The sequence below is a fragment of the Anabrus simplex genome, chromosome 2 (genome assembly GCF_040414725.1).
Source record: "Anabrus simplex isolate iqAnaSimp1 chromosome 2, ASM4041472v1, whole genome shotgun sequence".
NCBI classification, from domain to species: domain Eukaryota; kingdom Metazoa; phylum Arthropoda; class Insecta; order Orthoptera; family Tettigoniidae; genus Anabrus; species Anabrus simplex.
Window position 1 is genome coordinate 884,047,987 of NC_090266.1, and position 17,388 is coordinate 884,065,374.

Here is a 17,388-nt window from a genome sequence, read left to right on the forward strand (position 1 = left end):
ATGAGATATGTTCTCCTACTGCTACTTTCACAAATTCAAAGAGCAGTAAATAGAGCATAACAAACCCTTATCAATGCAGGGTTTTGAACAAGACTTCAGGTGCAATAAGTTAATTGGCCTGTTGACCACAGTGTTCCAAGCCTCATATTTCAGAAATAGTCGCCATCATCATCATATTGAAATTTGGCTAAAAATCTGAGTAAACTGCTATGGTTAGCTCTTATACCTAATACTGCGCTGCTAGAATTGTTACTTAATAGATTAATGATGTTCCTGTTGATTATTATACAGAGCTTATGTTCTGCAAGTTCTGTGCCCTGCTGCTTTGCTCTAAAAATGTCCTGGATTGTTCTTGTAGTCAGTGCGGAAAGAAAACAAAACAAATACTCTCAGCCGACATGGTTGCGAAATACCCTACTTTTAGATAAGCTCAAAATATGAACAATAGCACTGATAACATCTCTGGTTTAACTCGTCACTATTGTGCAATCCTCTCATGTTTCCAAGTTACCGTGTGAAATTTACTAGTTTATCTATTAAGGCAGATATGAAAAAGAAAACCTCATGGCTCCTGCTCTTCTGTTTAATTTTAGTAATGTGTACATAGACTTTTATTATAGATTATTATCCCAGATACCAGTTTTATGGAGTGACTAATGCAGCTATTAACTTAGACTCATATGAGTATATAATTCTAATCTTGAATTTGTTGGAATAACCACCACTACCACCCTATTTTGTGTCTTTTTCTTCATTGTGTTACCTAATATCTTGAAGGTAATTTGAGAAGGTAATGTAAGAGGAACTACTCCTTGGTACTCTTTTTGCTTCTCCTCTTTCACCATCCTGCTTCTCTTCTTACATGCATTACTCATGAGTAAGGAACTTAGAACTTGTTAACATGTGATGGAGCGGATCACTATCAGTATTAGGTAAGAAGATCGAGTGAATTGTTCAGTGAAGGCACATTAACAAAACGTAAAATATTGTGAGGAACAATGTAGGGTTAGTTAAGGAATGAAAGGAATTGTGGGAGCTGTGAAGGAGATTTATCTTTATATATTGTTTGTGTAAGTACTCAAAATGGCTACACAAATTTTTATTTTACTCACAATGGATTTTTGACTTTGGGAGAAAAACTATGCTATTTTATGTTACTATTCATGACCGGGGTCAAATTCACAACATTTTATTTAATGGGATGTTTATTAAATAGTGATCTCTAGTATGAATCATAAGTTTAATTGCCAGTTATACAGGGTTCATTCATGAAAATAGTGTCAACTAAAACTACTTTTTATTTCAGTTGCTAGTGCAGATTAAATGCAGAAGCTCTTTGTTTAGGGCTTAGTTATGTCAGCAGTAAGTAAGCCTGTTTTTAGGGACCCCTTATTTTTACAAATGAATTTTTCATTAATTCTGATGATTTGTCAGGTAGTTTCAATATGAGTGTTTTTAAATGTCTACTTCATGATTTGTGAACATTTTACAGCCACGACATATTGCAAATATTTTTTATTTTATCTTTTTTGTAATTCACAATTTTCTTGCCAATTTCTATGTATTTCACCACACTTTTAACGAATCATAGACCGAGCTCGATAGCTACTGTCACTTAAATGCGGCCAGTATCCAGGCTTTGTAAGATAGTGGGTTCAAACCCCACTGCCGGCAGTCCTGAAGATGGTTTTCCTTGGTTTCTCATTTTCACAGCATGCAAATGCTGGGGCTGTACCTTAATTAAAGCCACGGCTGCTTCCGTCCCACTCCCAGACCTTTACTGTCCCATCGCCGCCATAAGACCTATCTGTGTCGGTGCAACATAAAGCATCATTTTTTAAAAAATCTTAGAATGGAAGGATGAAAGGAAATAACAGTGTTTTGGATAAATCCGGTGAACTCATAATAGACTCGACAGGTAGAAGGAATATTTTGAAAACCTTCTCAGCATTAAAGGAAAATTTTCTGGTGATGACGTGAACAGTTGAACTCATGGGGAGAAGGACAATGATGTTGGTGAAATCGTGCTTGAGGAAGTGGAAGGGATGGTAAATAAACTCCTTTGTCATAAAGCTGTGGGAATAGGTGGAGATAGACCTGAAATGATAAAATATTGTGGGAAGGGAGGGATGAAATGGCTTCAAAGATTAATAATATTAGCATCGAATGTTGTAAGATGCCTTCTGATTGGACAAAAGCAGTAATTGCACCTATCTATAAGCAAGGTAACGGGAAGGATTGCAACAACCGTTGAAGTATTTCATTGATCAGTATACCAGGCAAGGTGTTCACTGGTATTCTGTGAGGGAGGGTGCAGTCAGTGGTTGAGAGTAAATTGGATGAAAACCAGTGTGGTTTCAGACCACAGAGGGACTTTCAGGATCAGATTTTCATTATGCGCTAGGTAATTGAAAAATGCTACGAGAGGAATAGACAGTTACGTGTATGTGTCGTACATGTAGAAAAGGCACAGTTCTGTTTTCAGATCTACTTTGCTTTATAGGAGTGAAGGCTGGATGGACTCAAGATATCTTATTCACAAGTTAAAGGTAACCGACATGAAAGTAGCAAGAATGATTGCTGGTACAAACAGGTGGGAACAGTGGTAGGAGGGTACTCAGAATGAGGAGATAAAGGGGAAGTTTCTAATGAACTGATGAAGCTGTATGCTTAAACCAGTTTTGATTGTGGGGTTATGTGATGCGAATGTAATGTCTGTACCATTTCTCCTTTTGTTCAGAATAATGGACTCTGTCATGGAAGGTAACAGAAGTAGAGGGAGACCAAGACGACAGTCATTAGACTCAGTTTCTAACCATATAAAGATAAACGGTATAGAAATAAATGAGGCCACAGAGCTAGTTACAGATAGGGGATTGTGATAGCATTTAGAAAAATTCATAGAGGCTTGCAAAGTGAACGCTGAGAGGCATAACAGTCTATAGTAAAAATGCCTGAAGGGTGTTCAAAAAGAAACAAAACTTTTTCTGTAACATCTTTATCACTTACTGTACAGCATTTTAAGCATTTCCCCTCTCAAAATAGTCCCCTCTACTGGCATTGTACTGTTCCCATTGTTTCTTCCATTTTTGTAAAGCCTCGTGGAACGCACTCTCTTGGGATGGTGTGCAGGTCTCTTGTCGCATTGTCCTGAACATCTTCCATGGTTTAGTTTAAATATCATACCCATAAGCCCACATCTCATCACCTGTTATGGTGTTCTTAGGGAAGTTTTCATTGTCATTGGCAGTGGCAAGCAGTTCATGGCTGATTTCAACACGAATCTGTTTTGCACTGACATGACGTATCTCAAGTTAGTCACTCAAAATTTGATTGAAATGTCTTTGTGAAAGTTTTGCCAAGTTTGTAACAAAATATATATATATATATCTGCTGCTTTGCGCTAAAAATGTCCTGGATTGTTCTTGTAGTCAGTGCGGAAAGAAAACAAAACAAATACTCTCAGCCGACATGGTTGTGAAATACCCTACTTTTAGGTCAGCTCAAAATATGAACAATAGCACTGATAACATCTCTGGTTTAACTCGTCACTATTGTGCAATCTCCCTCCCTCTCTCTCTCTCTCTCTCTCTCTCTCTCTCTCGTTAAAATTTTAGTTCTTCGATCTCTTTTAAAACAAGGCGTGAAGCTGTTAGCTTACATACGAGAGATGACTCAAACCCCCCCCCCCCGAGAGTGGGATGGTTATCTGTGGTGTCCCTTTTCCACACCAGCCAAATGCTGTGGTTGTACCTTAATGAAGGCCATGGTCAGAGAGAGAGAGAGAGAGATTTTATTGTATGATATTGTATTTAAATATAATAGATACCTTACCTATAATTATTTACTATAACCTGAATTATGTAATATATAATACCTGTCATATGATTGAAATACAATCTACTCACATTACTTCTTCTTTTTGCAGTGTAACCATTGCTTCCGATCTTTTGCTGTAAAATCTACACTTACTGCCCACATAAGAACTCATACGGGAGTAAAAGACTATACATGTTGCGTGTGTCTGAAGAAGTTTTCTTCATCCAGTAGTCTGAAAGTCCATGGGCGGTAAGTATACAGGCTTGACTTTTCAACAATTAATTTCAAAAAATGTATTCAGTAAATAATTGAGGATGTGTGAGTAATGCTGTGTGTTAGATGCTCATTACATATCTTCAAGGTTGCAGAATTGAATTCTGACACAGTTGGTTGATATTTAAGAGTGCTTGAAAGGAAAAAGCCATGTTAGTTGATTTCCAGCACATTAAAGACTTCATTTCCTGGGTGATAATCTGACACAGTATTATAATTGAATGGATTCTAAACTTAGCTATGGCAGCATTACCATCTGAAATATAAATCTTGTCGTAAACGTTTTGAATATTACATGATGTTAGTAATACATGGTGACTTTTATGTTACATTTAAACTATGTTAGTCGTTATGAAGGTAGAAATATCAGCTCTCTTGCTTAATGCTCAGACTGTTATTTGTTATTTATTGGCAGTTTGTAACACAATTTAAGATCTCAAGTGATCTGAATGGTAACTTGATAAGCATCTTCATCAGCTCATTCTACTCAGTATCAAAGAGGATTCACTATCTTACCCGGAATCCTTATTAACATTTTAGTTCTATGGTCTCTGTTACAGTGAGAGGCAAACCCAACACACCTACCAAGCAACTTTGCTTCATGGTTTGAAGCGTGTAACTATTAGCATGCGTATAGAAAATGGTTCAAACTGGTGATAAAATAATCAAATACAAAATAGTAGCTTATTCGATTATTTCATTTTATTTAATCATTCAATCAATCAGTCAATACTGATCTGCATTTAGGGCAAGTCGCCCAGGTGGCAGATTCCCTATCTGTTGTTTCCTAGCCTTTTCTTAAATGATTTCAAAGAAATAGGAAATTTATTGAACATCTGCCTTAGTAAGTTATTCCAATCCCTTACTCCCCTTCCTATAAACGAATATTTATCCCAATTTGTCCTCTTGAATTCCAACTTTATCCTCATATTGTGATCTTTCCTACTTTTAAAGACACAAATCAAACTTATTCATCTACTAATGTCATTTCCCGCCATCTCTCCGCTGACAGCTTGGAACATACCACTTATAATACCAATATAGTTGGTCCGTTATTGAATATTTTAAATTTTCCAGCTAACTCATTCCTGGTTGCTAGTGTTTCACACCAGTGAGCTAATTTATAATGTCTAATAATGGACCAACTATATTGGTATTATAAATTTACTCATTGGGAACAAATATACCACAAACATACCACTTAGTCGAGTAGCTCGTCTTATTTCTCCCAAGTCTTTCCAGCCCAAATTTTGCAACATTTTTGTAACACTACTCTTTTGTCGGAAAACACCCGGAACAAATTGACTGCTTTTCTTTGGATTTTTTCCAGTTCATGAATCAAGTAATCCTGGTGAGGGTCCCATACAGTTGAACCATACTCTAGTTGGGGTCCTACCGGGCGAGTTGGCCGTGCAGTTAGGGGTGTGCGGCAGTCAGCTTGCATCCGGGAGGTAGTGGGTTCGAATCTCACTTTCGGCAGCCCTGAAGATGGCTTTCCATGGTTTCCCATTTTTACACCAGGCGAATGCTGAGGCTGTACCTTAATTAAGGCCACGGCTGCTTCCTTCCATCTCCTAGGCCAGGGATGGCGAACCTTTTCCAAACAGTGTGCCATTTTCCTTTGGAATAGCTATAACCCTCGCCTCCTCCCCACCTCCGACTTCCATCCCTAATTTCAAATTAAGTTTCATAATATGTTATTAGTTTATTACATATATCTTGTAAAATAATAATTTTGCTTGCATGTTCCTTGGTTGTATTTACCAATACTGCAAAAATACATTTTTAAATATGTAAGTTTTAAGAATACATTAGCGCCCATTGTAACACTCTTCGTTATTAAGTAATATTAGATGTAGAAATCAAAAATACTAATATTGCCGAAAGGCTTTAAGTGGAATATCGTTCTCAACCTTAGTGTGAAACTTGTTGATGAATCTTAGTAGCCACATCATTAATGTTAGGTTCATAACTTGTCTTCAATAACACACAAGAAGCACTTACGTGTGAACCAAGATGGTCTCTGTTGACTTCACAACGTTCATTGTAGAAAATAGCTTGGTGCCGGCGTATAATGACCCAAACAAAGTATGTACCGCTTTAGCAAGTTACTTCATGTCCGAAAATATTTGTGGGAGGCTGTTTCACTGTTCTAGTATTAATTTCTCCGGCTTCTGGAGAGAATATGAGCCATAAACAGCACACTCGATTTTCACCAATGCTTCACCAAGTTGTACGAATTTGTTCACCCATGTACTGCTTTCTTAAAATTCAGTCAACTCCATTTCTAACCACTCAAAAAAATTGACCTTAGTATCACTCATTTGTGCAATATGAGGGTTTGAAATTAAGTGCGATAGTCTCTCCAAATCTCGAAATTGGGATAATCTCTTGGCAACTATTCGTCTTACAAAATTAAAAACAGTAAAGTTGCACACTAAGAAAAATTACGCGCTGCTGGCAACCACACAAACGTCGAACTTCACTAATTGACTGATGTGTGGTGAGCAAATGGATCGCCGACCGCATCTGACATTTTATCTCACTTGATTTCCGGACCTATCAATGTTTCCGTCTTGCCATAATGCACGTCCGAATGGAACTATAATTTAGATTTTTGGTATTTATTTATTAAGCCTGAAACACTATGACTATACGATACACGAGATATGTATAATCTATATTACAAGACTTACATAAAAACATTTATGTTCATGTTGTGTGCCACCGAAATCGTGTCACCTAGTGACACGCGTGGCATAGGTTCGCCATCACTGTCCTAGGCATTTCCTATCACATCTTCGCCATAAGACCTATCTGTGTTGGAGCGACATAAAAGCCACTACCAAAAAAAAAAAAGTTGGGTGTCTTACAACAGACTTATATGCCCTCTCCTTTACATCCTTACTACAACCCCTAAACACCCTCATAACCATGTGCAGAGATCTGTACCCTTTATTTACAATCCCATTTATGTGATTACCCCAGTGAAGATCTTTCCTTATATTAACACCTAGATACATACAATGATCCCCAAAAGAAACTTTCACCCCATCAACGCAGTATTAAAAGAAAGAGGACTTTTCCTATTTGTGAAGCTCACAATCTGACTTTTAATCCCATTTATCATCATACCATTGCCTGCTGTCCATCTCACAACATTATCGAGGTCACTTTACAGTTCCTCAGAATCTTGTAACTTATTTATTACTCTATACAGAATAACATCATCCGCAAAAGGCCTTATATCTGATTCCACTTCTTTAGTCATATCATTTACATATATAAGAAAACATAAAGGTCCAATAATACTGCCTTGAGGAATTCCTCTCTTAATTATTACATACATACATACATATATACATACATACATACATACATACATACATACATACATACATTATCATTATAGACTGTTATGCCTTTCAGCGTTCAGTCTGCAACCCTCTGTGAATTTACTAAACGTCGCCAAAATCCTCAATTTGCAACTGGTGTTGTGGCCTCATTTAGTTCTATACCTCTTATCTTTAAATCGTTAGAAACCGAGTCTAACCATCGTTGTCTTGGTCTACCTCTACTTCTCTTACCCTCCACAACAGAGTCCATTATTCTCCTAGGTAACCTATCCTCCTCCATTCGCCTCACATGACCCCACCATCGAAACCGGTTTATGAGTACAGCTTCATCCATCGAGTTCATTCCTAAATTAGCCTTTTTTTCTCCTCATTCAGAGTACCCTCCTGCCATTGTTCCAAATTGTTTGTACCAGCAATCATTCTTGCTACTTTCATGTCTGTTATTTCTAACTTATGAATAAGATATCCTCAGTCCACCGTGCTTTCGCTCCCGTAAAGCAAAGTTGGTCTGAAAACAGACCGATGTAAAGATAGTTTCGTCTGGGAGCTGAGTTCCTTCTTACAGAATACTCCTGATCGCAACTGCGACCTCACTACATTAGCTTTACTGCACCTAGATTCAATCTCACTTACTATATTACCATCCTGGGAGAACACACAACCTAAATACTTGAAAGTATCAACCTGTTCTAGCTTTGTATCACCAATCTGACATTCAATTCTGTTGAATTACTTGCCTACTGACATCAATTTAGTCTTCGAGAGGCTAATTTTCAAACCATACTCATTGCACCTCTTTTCAAGTTCCCAGATATTAGACTGCAGGCTTTCGGCAAAATCTGCCATTAAGACCAAGTCGTCAGCATAGGCCAGACTGCTTACTACATTTCCATCTAACTGAATCCCTCTCTGCCATTTTATATCTTTCAGCAGATGATCCATGTAAATTACGAACAGCAGAGGTGAAAGATTACAGGCTTGTCTAACCCCTGTAAGTACCCTGAACCAAGAACTCATTCTACCATCAATTCTCATTGAAGCCCATTTGTCAACATAAATGCCTTTGATTGATTTTAATAACCTACCCTTAATTCCATAGTCCCCCAATATAGCGAACATCTTTTCCCTTGGTACACTGTCATATGCTTTCTCTAGATCTACGAAACATAAACACAATTGCCTATTCCTCTCGTATTATTTTTCAGTTACCTGGCGCATACTGAAAATCTGATCCTGACAGCCTCTCTGTGGTCTGAAACCACACTGGTTTTCATCCAACTTCCTCTCAACGACTGATCGCACCCTCCCTTCCAAGATGCCAGTGAATACTTTGCCTGGTATACTAATTAGTGAGATACCTCGATAGTTGTTGCAATCCTTCCTGTTCCCTTGCTTATAGATAGGTGCAATTACTGCTTTTTTCCAGTCTGAAGGTACCTTCCCAACACTCCATGCTAATTTTACTACTCTATGAAGCCATTTCATCCCTGCCTTCCCACTATACTTCACCATTTCATGTCTAATTTCATCTATTCCTGCTGCTTTATGACAATGGAGTTTATTTACCATCCTTTCCACTTCCTGAAGCGTAATTTCACCAACATCATTTTCCTCCTCCGCATGAGCTTGGCTGTTCGCAACACCACTAGGATGATTTCCTTTTACATCGAGAAGATGTTTAAAATATTCCCTCCATCCCTCCAGTGATTCCCTGGGATCTATTATGAGTTCACATAAATTACTCAAAACACTGTTCTTTTCCTTTTTCCCTCCCTACCTAAGATTCTTTATTACTGTCCAGAAAGGTTTCCCTGCTGCTTGACGTAGCCTTTCCAGGTTATTACCAAAATCTTCCCATGACTTCTTTTTGGATTCAACGACTATTTGTTTCGCACGGTTTCGTTCATCTGCATGCAAATCCCTGTCTGCCTCGGTCCTTGTTTGGAGTTTATAAACTTTATGGTTCTGATCCGTATTGAATTGCAAGTACAATGTAATTATTAAATTAATGTAGTAATGGTCCACCTTTCAATACTATAATATGTAATATTCTAAATTACATTAATTAGGGACTAGTTTCGGCCTGGGCTGGCCATCTTCAGCCTTAATGTAAAACACCTAATAACTAAACAAATGTACATGCACACAATTGACATAAAAACAAATGAAAACAAATATATACAAAGTGACATTAAAAACTGGGATGGAATATGAATAAATTTGAAAATGAACTAGGTTCTAACATCTTGAGTATGTTCATCATTGAGAATAATTTCAAGTATTAAGTATTAATTTATATACACAGAACTGTTAGTTCTAATACTGCTGATCATTTCAATAGGAACTGGTAAATGTTGATCCTGTAGTTTGTCATCAAATCTATATGTGTGGTGTTAGCTATATGTAATCCATTGGACACTGCTGTAAATAACCACTAGGTGACAGGGAACTGTTAGATGTTGTTTCATCTTCAATCAAAATAATAAATGAGATGCTCTCATGGTGCTTGTTAAATCTTGCTGAAATGTTGTTGGACATTGTCAGGACAGCACATGAAGATGTGGTTAACACAGATACATTGTGTCTGGTATAAAATTTTTGCGATTCATTGCGGTGCCCATGAAGTTAACCTGATAAATTAGATAAAATTAAATTAATGAATTGAATGAGAGAATGTGTTAGTTAGATGGCATAGGTTATATGAGACTTACCTCTCAATACAGCATGAGGTGTGTGGTTCCATTGTTGAGTGTGCTTCAGACTAACTGTTGTGAAATTCAAATGAAAAGGAAGGAGGGGGGAGGGGAAGGTCAGAAGGATAGGGGGTTGGGGAAGGGGGTGGGAGAGGGTGAACCAACAAGTCATAATTCAGTTTTTCATAATATTCACAGCACATTTCCTCAACAACCATCCTTTTTCCCACATCCTTCAGCCCCACCTTAACCCCCCTCCCCCACCCCTTCTCCAACCCCCTCTCCTTCTGACCTTCCCCTCCCCTCTCCTTCCTTTTCATTTGAATTTCACAACAGTTAGTCTGAAGCACACTCAACAATGGAACCACACACCTCATGCTGTATTGAGAGGTAAGTTTCATATAACCTATGCCATCTAACTAACACATTCTCTCATTCAATTCATTAATTTAATTTTATCTAATTTATCAGGTTAACTTCATGGGCACCGCAATGAATCGCAAAAATTTTATACCAGACAATGTATCTGTGTTAACCACATCTTCATGTGCTGTCCTGACAATGTCCAACAACATTTCAGCAAGATTTAACAAGCACCATGAGAGCATCTCATTTATTATTTTGATTGAAGATGAAACAACATCTAACAGTTCCCTGTCACCTAGTGGTTATTTACAGCAGTGTCCAATGGATTACATATAGCTAACACCACACATATAGATTTGATGACAAACTACAGGATCAACATTTACCAGTTCCTATTGAAATGATCAGCAGTATTAGAGCTAACAGTTCTGTGTATATAAATTAATACTTAATACTTGAAATTATTCTCAATGATGAACATACTCAAGATGTTAGAACCTAGTTCATTTTCAAATTTATTCATATTCCATCCCAGTTTTTAATGTCACTTTGTATATATTTGTTTTCATTTGTTTTTATGTCAATTGTGTGCATGTACATTTGTTTAGTTATTAGGTGTTTTACATTAAGGCTGAAGATGGCCAGCCCAGGCCGAAACTAGTCCCTAATTAATGTAATTTAGAATATTACATATTATAGTATTGAAAGGTGGACCATTACTACATTAATTTAATAATTACATTGTCCTTGTTTGGAGCCATTTCTGATAAGCCTTCTTTTTACGTTTACAAGCTGCTCTCACCTTCATCATTCCACCAAGATGTTTGCCTTTTCCCATCTTTACACACATTTGTTCCTAGGCATTTACCTTGCTGTTTCTACTACAGCATCTCTGTATGCCACCCATTCACTTTTTATATCCTGAACCTGCTTACTGTTGACTGTTCGAAATTTCTCACTAATCATATCCATGTACTTCTGTCTAATTTCCTCGTCCTGGAGATTTTCTACCCTTATTCGTTTGCAGACAGATTTCACTTTCTCTACCCTAGGCCTAGAGATACTTAGTTCACTACAGGTCAGATAGTGGTCTGTATCATTGAAAAATCCCTGGAAAACTCTTACATTCCTAACAGATTTCATGAATTCAGATTTGGTTAAGATATAGTCTATTATGGATCTGGTACCTCTAGCCTCCCATGTGTAGCGGTGAATAGCCTCATGCTTGAAGAATGTATTCGTAACAGCTAAACCCATACTAGCACAGAAGTCCAGCAAACGCTTCCCATTCCCATTAGCTTCCATATTTTCCCCACATTTACCAATCACCCTTTTGTATCCTTCAGTTCTATTCCAACTCTCGCATTGAAATCGCCCATTAGCACTATTCCATCCTTGCTGTTGACCTTGACCACGATGTCACTCAATGCTTCATAAGACTTGTTTACTTCATTCTCATCTGCACCCTCACATGGTGAATACATGAGGCAATTCTAGTCCTAATTCCTCCAACTGACAAATCTACCCACATCATTCGCTTATTTACATGCCTAACAGAAACTATGTTGCGTGCCATGGTATTCCTGATAAAGAGCCCTACCCCAGACTCTGCCCTTCCCTTTCTAACACCCGTCAAGTACACTTTATAATCTCCTATCTCTTCCTCGTTATCTCCCATTACCCGAATATCACTTACTCCTAGCACATCCAGATGCATCCCCTTTGCTGACTCAGCCAGTTCTACTTTCTTTCTTCCATAAGTCCCATTAATATTGATAGCTCCCCATCGAATTCCATTTCGTTCGCCAAGTTGTTTCCAAGGAGTCCCTCGCCTGTCAAATGGGAGTGGGACTCCGTTACTCCCATAGGTCCGAGGCTTGCTTAAAATGTTCTGAGCTCGGTAAATTCATGGAGCAGGATGCTACCCTACTTGCACCTAGTCCAAGTGATGGTCTCTCCTCTAACAGGTTATGGACCACCGGTGAATTTTATAGTCCTAGCCGCCTGAGCACAAGGAGGGCCACGACTCAGAATATGTCCGAGATGCCCTCTCCCATTCCATAGCAACTGGTATCCCGACTCAGGACCACTTACTAGGCCACTCAGCCGTTGTCCATGGTTCACGAACTAGGACGTGACTACAGTAACCCACACCATGAACCATCTTACATTACATTACACGGTCAGATAAAGCCTTGCCTACTCTAATTCTCTAAGATCTATTTTCTAGTCCAATTGCACTCATTTTTGCCAGTAGTCTCCCATGATCCACCCTATCAAATGCAATAGATATGTCAATCGTGATACAGTCCATTTGACCTCCTGAATCCAAGATATCTGCTATATCTTGCTGGAATCCCACAAGTTGAGCTTCAGTGGAATAACCTTTCCTAAACCCAAACTGCCTTCTATCGAACCAGTTATTAATTTCACAAACATATCTAATATAATCAGAAAGAATGCCTTCCCAAAGCTTACATGCAATGCATGTCAAACTTACTGGCCTTTAATTTTCAGCTTTATGTCTATCACCCTTTCCTTTATACACAGGGGCTACTATAGCAACTTTCCATTGATTTGGTATAGCTCCTTCATGCAAGCAATAACCAAATAAGTACTTCAGATATGGTACTATATCTCAACCCATTGTCTTTTAGTATATCTCCAGAAATCTGATAAATTCCTCCCGATTTTCTAGTTTTCAACTTTTGTATCTTATTGTAAAAGTCATTGTTATCATATGTAAATTTTAATACTTCTTTATCATTGGTCACCTCCTCTATCTGCACACTATCCTTGTAACCAACAATCTTTACATATTGATAAGCCTTCCAAAAATAATACGAACTCATGCTTTACACGTCTGAATGAGCCTTGCACTTGAATGACATTACTAAAAATGTACAGATTGATATATTGCATCACACGCCCATGTATTTATATGAAGCACAATGCTAGTGTTGACTAGCATTTATCAAGTCAAATTAAAATTTGCCAGAATTTTCTCCAAATGATGATGACAATGATAATATTTTGTGCTAGTGGTTCTTTCCCTAGCCAAGAAAATGTGTAAATGGTCAATACAAATCAAAAAGGGTTGAAAGCAATGAAGAAAAATTGGTGGTGGTGGTGAATACTGTTTAAAGGGGAAGGACATCTGGGCAAACATCTTCTGTTAATACTAATCAGAGGGGGAAAGAAGAAAGGTGTCCCACATATCGAAAAATGCAAAAAAATGAAGGTATCAGCCAAAGAAAGACAAGAACCACAAAGGGCGTGAAAATTAAAGACTCTCTGGGCCTCAGAATCCTAATACCATCTGCGCCAGAAAAGATCAAGTGTGGACTAAGGCAGTTCACTTAGGATAGATGAAAAGTAAGAAGCCTGATACAAGTGAGGAGAAGCAATGCCTGGACTCGCTAAGGACCCGTGGTCACCAACCCACAGTTGTTTACTCTCTCAATAAATCTGTAACCTCTTTCTTTACACACAAACACAAATGAACAAGATGATAATAATAATTAAGGCCAACTAAAAATGTTTAGACGCAATCAGACATAAACAAAAACCATATGCTCATTTAACACAAGAAAACAAACAGTATCAATCAGGTTAAGCAACATGACGGCTAAGGAAAGGCTAGTGGAAAGCGGTGGGACCATATCCAGGCAGTGAAAAGGTATTGGCAGTGCTGATGAAGCGAAATCAGTGGTGATTCAATGTCAAAATACAATTTACTAGATAAGTAAGTTGGATGGAAATAACATAATTTGCAAAAGTGACAACACTGATTATATATCATTGCAAACGAAACTTGCAGAATACTAATAACAAACATTACACTGTATGCACCAATTTCAATGAGGCTAACTTTACATTATTTCAAAAGGAACGTCACTTGAACGTGTAAATTTCACGGCACAAATATTAAGTTACTTACACAATATATGCACACACCAAAAAGGAAGGGGTAACTCAAGTTTAAAAGTATATCTTAGTACAGAGCTCATTTAGGAGGCGGCCTTGACAAAAATACTTCTGAAAAAGGTGCCCGTCCTAAATGGGAATATCCTTAGATGAAGCAGATCTTTGCGAGACAGCTCTGATGGGGAAAATTTACGATTTACATTTACAACCTAAAAGGGAATTGAACATTTTATATTTTAAAACAATTTAAGAAAACAAAAGGAAAAGGGAACTGCCTCTTTACAAACATGATGTGACTCGCTGCAAGTGCTAAGTCATTTTAATTTTAATTTGGCGACTGAGAAAAAAGCGGGTAAGCTCCGGCGATAAAGAGAAATAAAACTGAACACTACATTTGAATATTACTAGCCGAAAAATGAAAAATCCAAGTGCTTACCTTATGGGGGGGCAACAAACCCATCACCTGGAGGAGAGAACTTCTCCTGTCGCCGGTCAGAATTACAAGACGGCTTGGATGTGTTCGGCTGTCGCCAAGTGCTCTTCTACCGGAAATGGTGAAATCGTGAAACAACCAATGAGCGCCCCGCAATTCTCGCATTCACCAATCGCAATTAGTTTTATTATGGCCAATGAGGGCCCAGAAAAATAATTCTTACAAAATACCTCGTGTAGCATCGAGAAATTTCCAAACTGATGGAAACTGATGCAACCGGAAATTCCTGGATGCATCCTACCCGATCTGGCATGTGTGCCACCTTATGTCCCACAAGTATTTCATCTTACCTTTAAATGTTTTCAAGGCTAATTTTTCACAATAATTAAATAATGTTGAAGTAGTGTCAAAACCAAATAATTCTAGATATCTTTATACACAGGAAACAAAAAAGCAAAAAACAATAAATGAACACATGAACTAACAAAATTCCCCACAGTCTTCCAAGTCCAAATACATATTTCACAATCACTACAAAATCAATCACCACTGATATGCATTTAGGGCAGCTACGCAGATGGCAGATTGCCTATCAGTTACTTACCTAGCATTTTCTTAAATAATTTAAGATTCCTTAGGCCTCGTTTATTCACCTCTTAAAACAGGCAGGGGATATCATGGATGTTATTCTATCGCCCCAACCCACAGGGAAAAATAGTAGTTGGTTAACAAAAGAGACGGAACTGTTTGTTGTTGTTGTTGTTGTTGTTGTTGTTGTTGTTAAAAAATACCTTGCTGTGAACTTATAGCGAATATAATTTATTTTTTCCCTTTGACTTAAAATTGAAGTTGGTATATTGCCTGCAGCTAGTTAAAAGACATTGTCAATTGACAGTACTGGGGCTTACTTGTATTATGTGGTCATAAGATTGCATTTACCCGAATAAGGAACTTTATTTTGCAGATTTGAAAGACCAAGACCGTTTATTCACTCATTTACTTTCTACATTTGGAGATTCATTTGGGAAAGAAAATGTGTATTTCTATTTTTCTTAAACTACTGGTGTCTTAAAAAGATGTTCAACAAAATCAAGACTTCTTATGTACTGAACTAATCTTATTACACTAGAGGACCAGTTTCAACTCATCATGGAGTCATCTTCAGCTCAAATATTAAAATCAGGAACCATTATCCAATTACATACATAGAGATAAAAAGTTATAATAAAATATTACGTGTATGTTACGTGATATGAATCCATCGAGGCTTCTGGAAAATTATTCCTCAGTGTCGTGTTATACACACTTATAAAAGTTCTCTGATTTAAAAAACACATGTTGAAGGTAACTAACGTTACAAATAAATAAGTTGTGCTGCAATATGACTGAAATTCTTTCTTGTAGAACTCTAACACGTACCGAGCTCGATAGCGCAGTTACTTAAGTGCGGCCAGTATCCAGTATTCAGGAGATAGTGGGTTCGAACCCCACTGTCAACAGCCCTGAAAATGGTTTTACATGGTTTCCCATTTTCACACAAGGCCTTAATTAAGGCCACGGCCACTTCCTTTCCACCCCCGGCCATTTCCTCTACCATCATCGATCGCCATAAGACCTATCTGTGTCAGTGTGACGTAAATCGATTTTTTTTTTTTAAACTCTAACAATTCTGTGAACTGTTGACTGATGATATCTGTACTTTTCAGAATAAACTGTGAAGAAAATAACCAGTGTGAGAACTTGTTGATATCTGTACTTGACGGAGTCGAAAGTAAATTACTTCAGTGTGTTTCCCGTAATAGTGTAGTGTTGTATATAACTGTGTGATGTTAAGGAATAGACGTAGCAGCAATAAAGTAGTTTTATGCAAGGAAGTGGATGTATCTCGTATGATATTTATTTACACCAAAATAAACTCGTATTGAGAACGAAAGAGGAACTATCTGACCTTGGGATAGCAGCCCGAGCCTAGAAAGCCAAGAATAATCGCTAAAAGGATTTGCCGTGTTGACCACACAATGCCTCTAATCTGCAAGCCCTCTGGCCTGTTGTGCCATGGAGTTTTTTTTTTAAAGGGGTTTACTTGTCCCAGTGAGAATTTCTTCTCTAGTGATTTATGGACCCCCAGTGGATTATGTAGTCTTAGCTGGCTGAGGACTAGAAGGACCATGGCTCAGAATATTTCAGAGATGCCCACTCTTATTCCAACTGGTATCCCAACTCTAGGACAACTTACCAGCCACTCAGCCATGCCCATGATTCATAAAACAGGACGTGACTACCGTAACCGACACTATGACAGAAAGGAGGTGGAACTGGCTGAGTCAGCAAAGAAGATGCATTTGGATGTGTTAGGAGTTAATGAAATCCAAGTAACATACGCCTACAAGGAAGAGATAAGATATAGTAACCTGTCCTTAACAGACTTGAAAGGGGGAAGGGTGGAACATGACAGACTGTGACAAGGTTGTTCATCAGGAACCCCATAGCATGCAACATAGTTTCTATTAGACACGCGAAT

At 37.9% G+C, this 17,388-nt stretch overlaps 1 protein-coding gene across 1 annotated transcript in view; it reads left to right on the top strand.

The window, feature by feature from the left end:
* Positions 1 to 17,388, top strand: part of LOC136863722 (zinc finger protein 236) — a 795,935-nt gene that overhangs the window by 386,417 nt on the left and 392,130 nt on the right. The window contains exon 15 of the mRNA XM_068226059.1: positions 3,929 to 4,068. Coding sequence (XP_068082160.1) covers positions 3,929 to 4,068 — 140 coding nt within the window. The remainder of the gene's footprint in view (positions 1 to 3,928; positions 4,069 to 17,388) is intronic.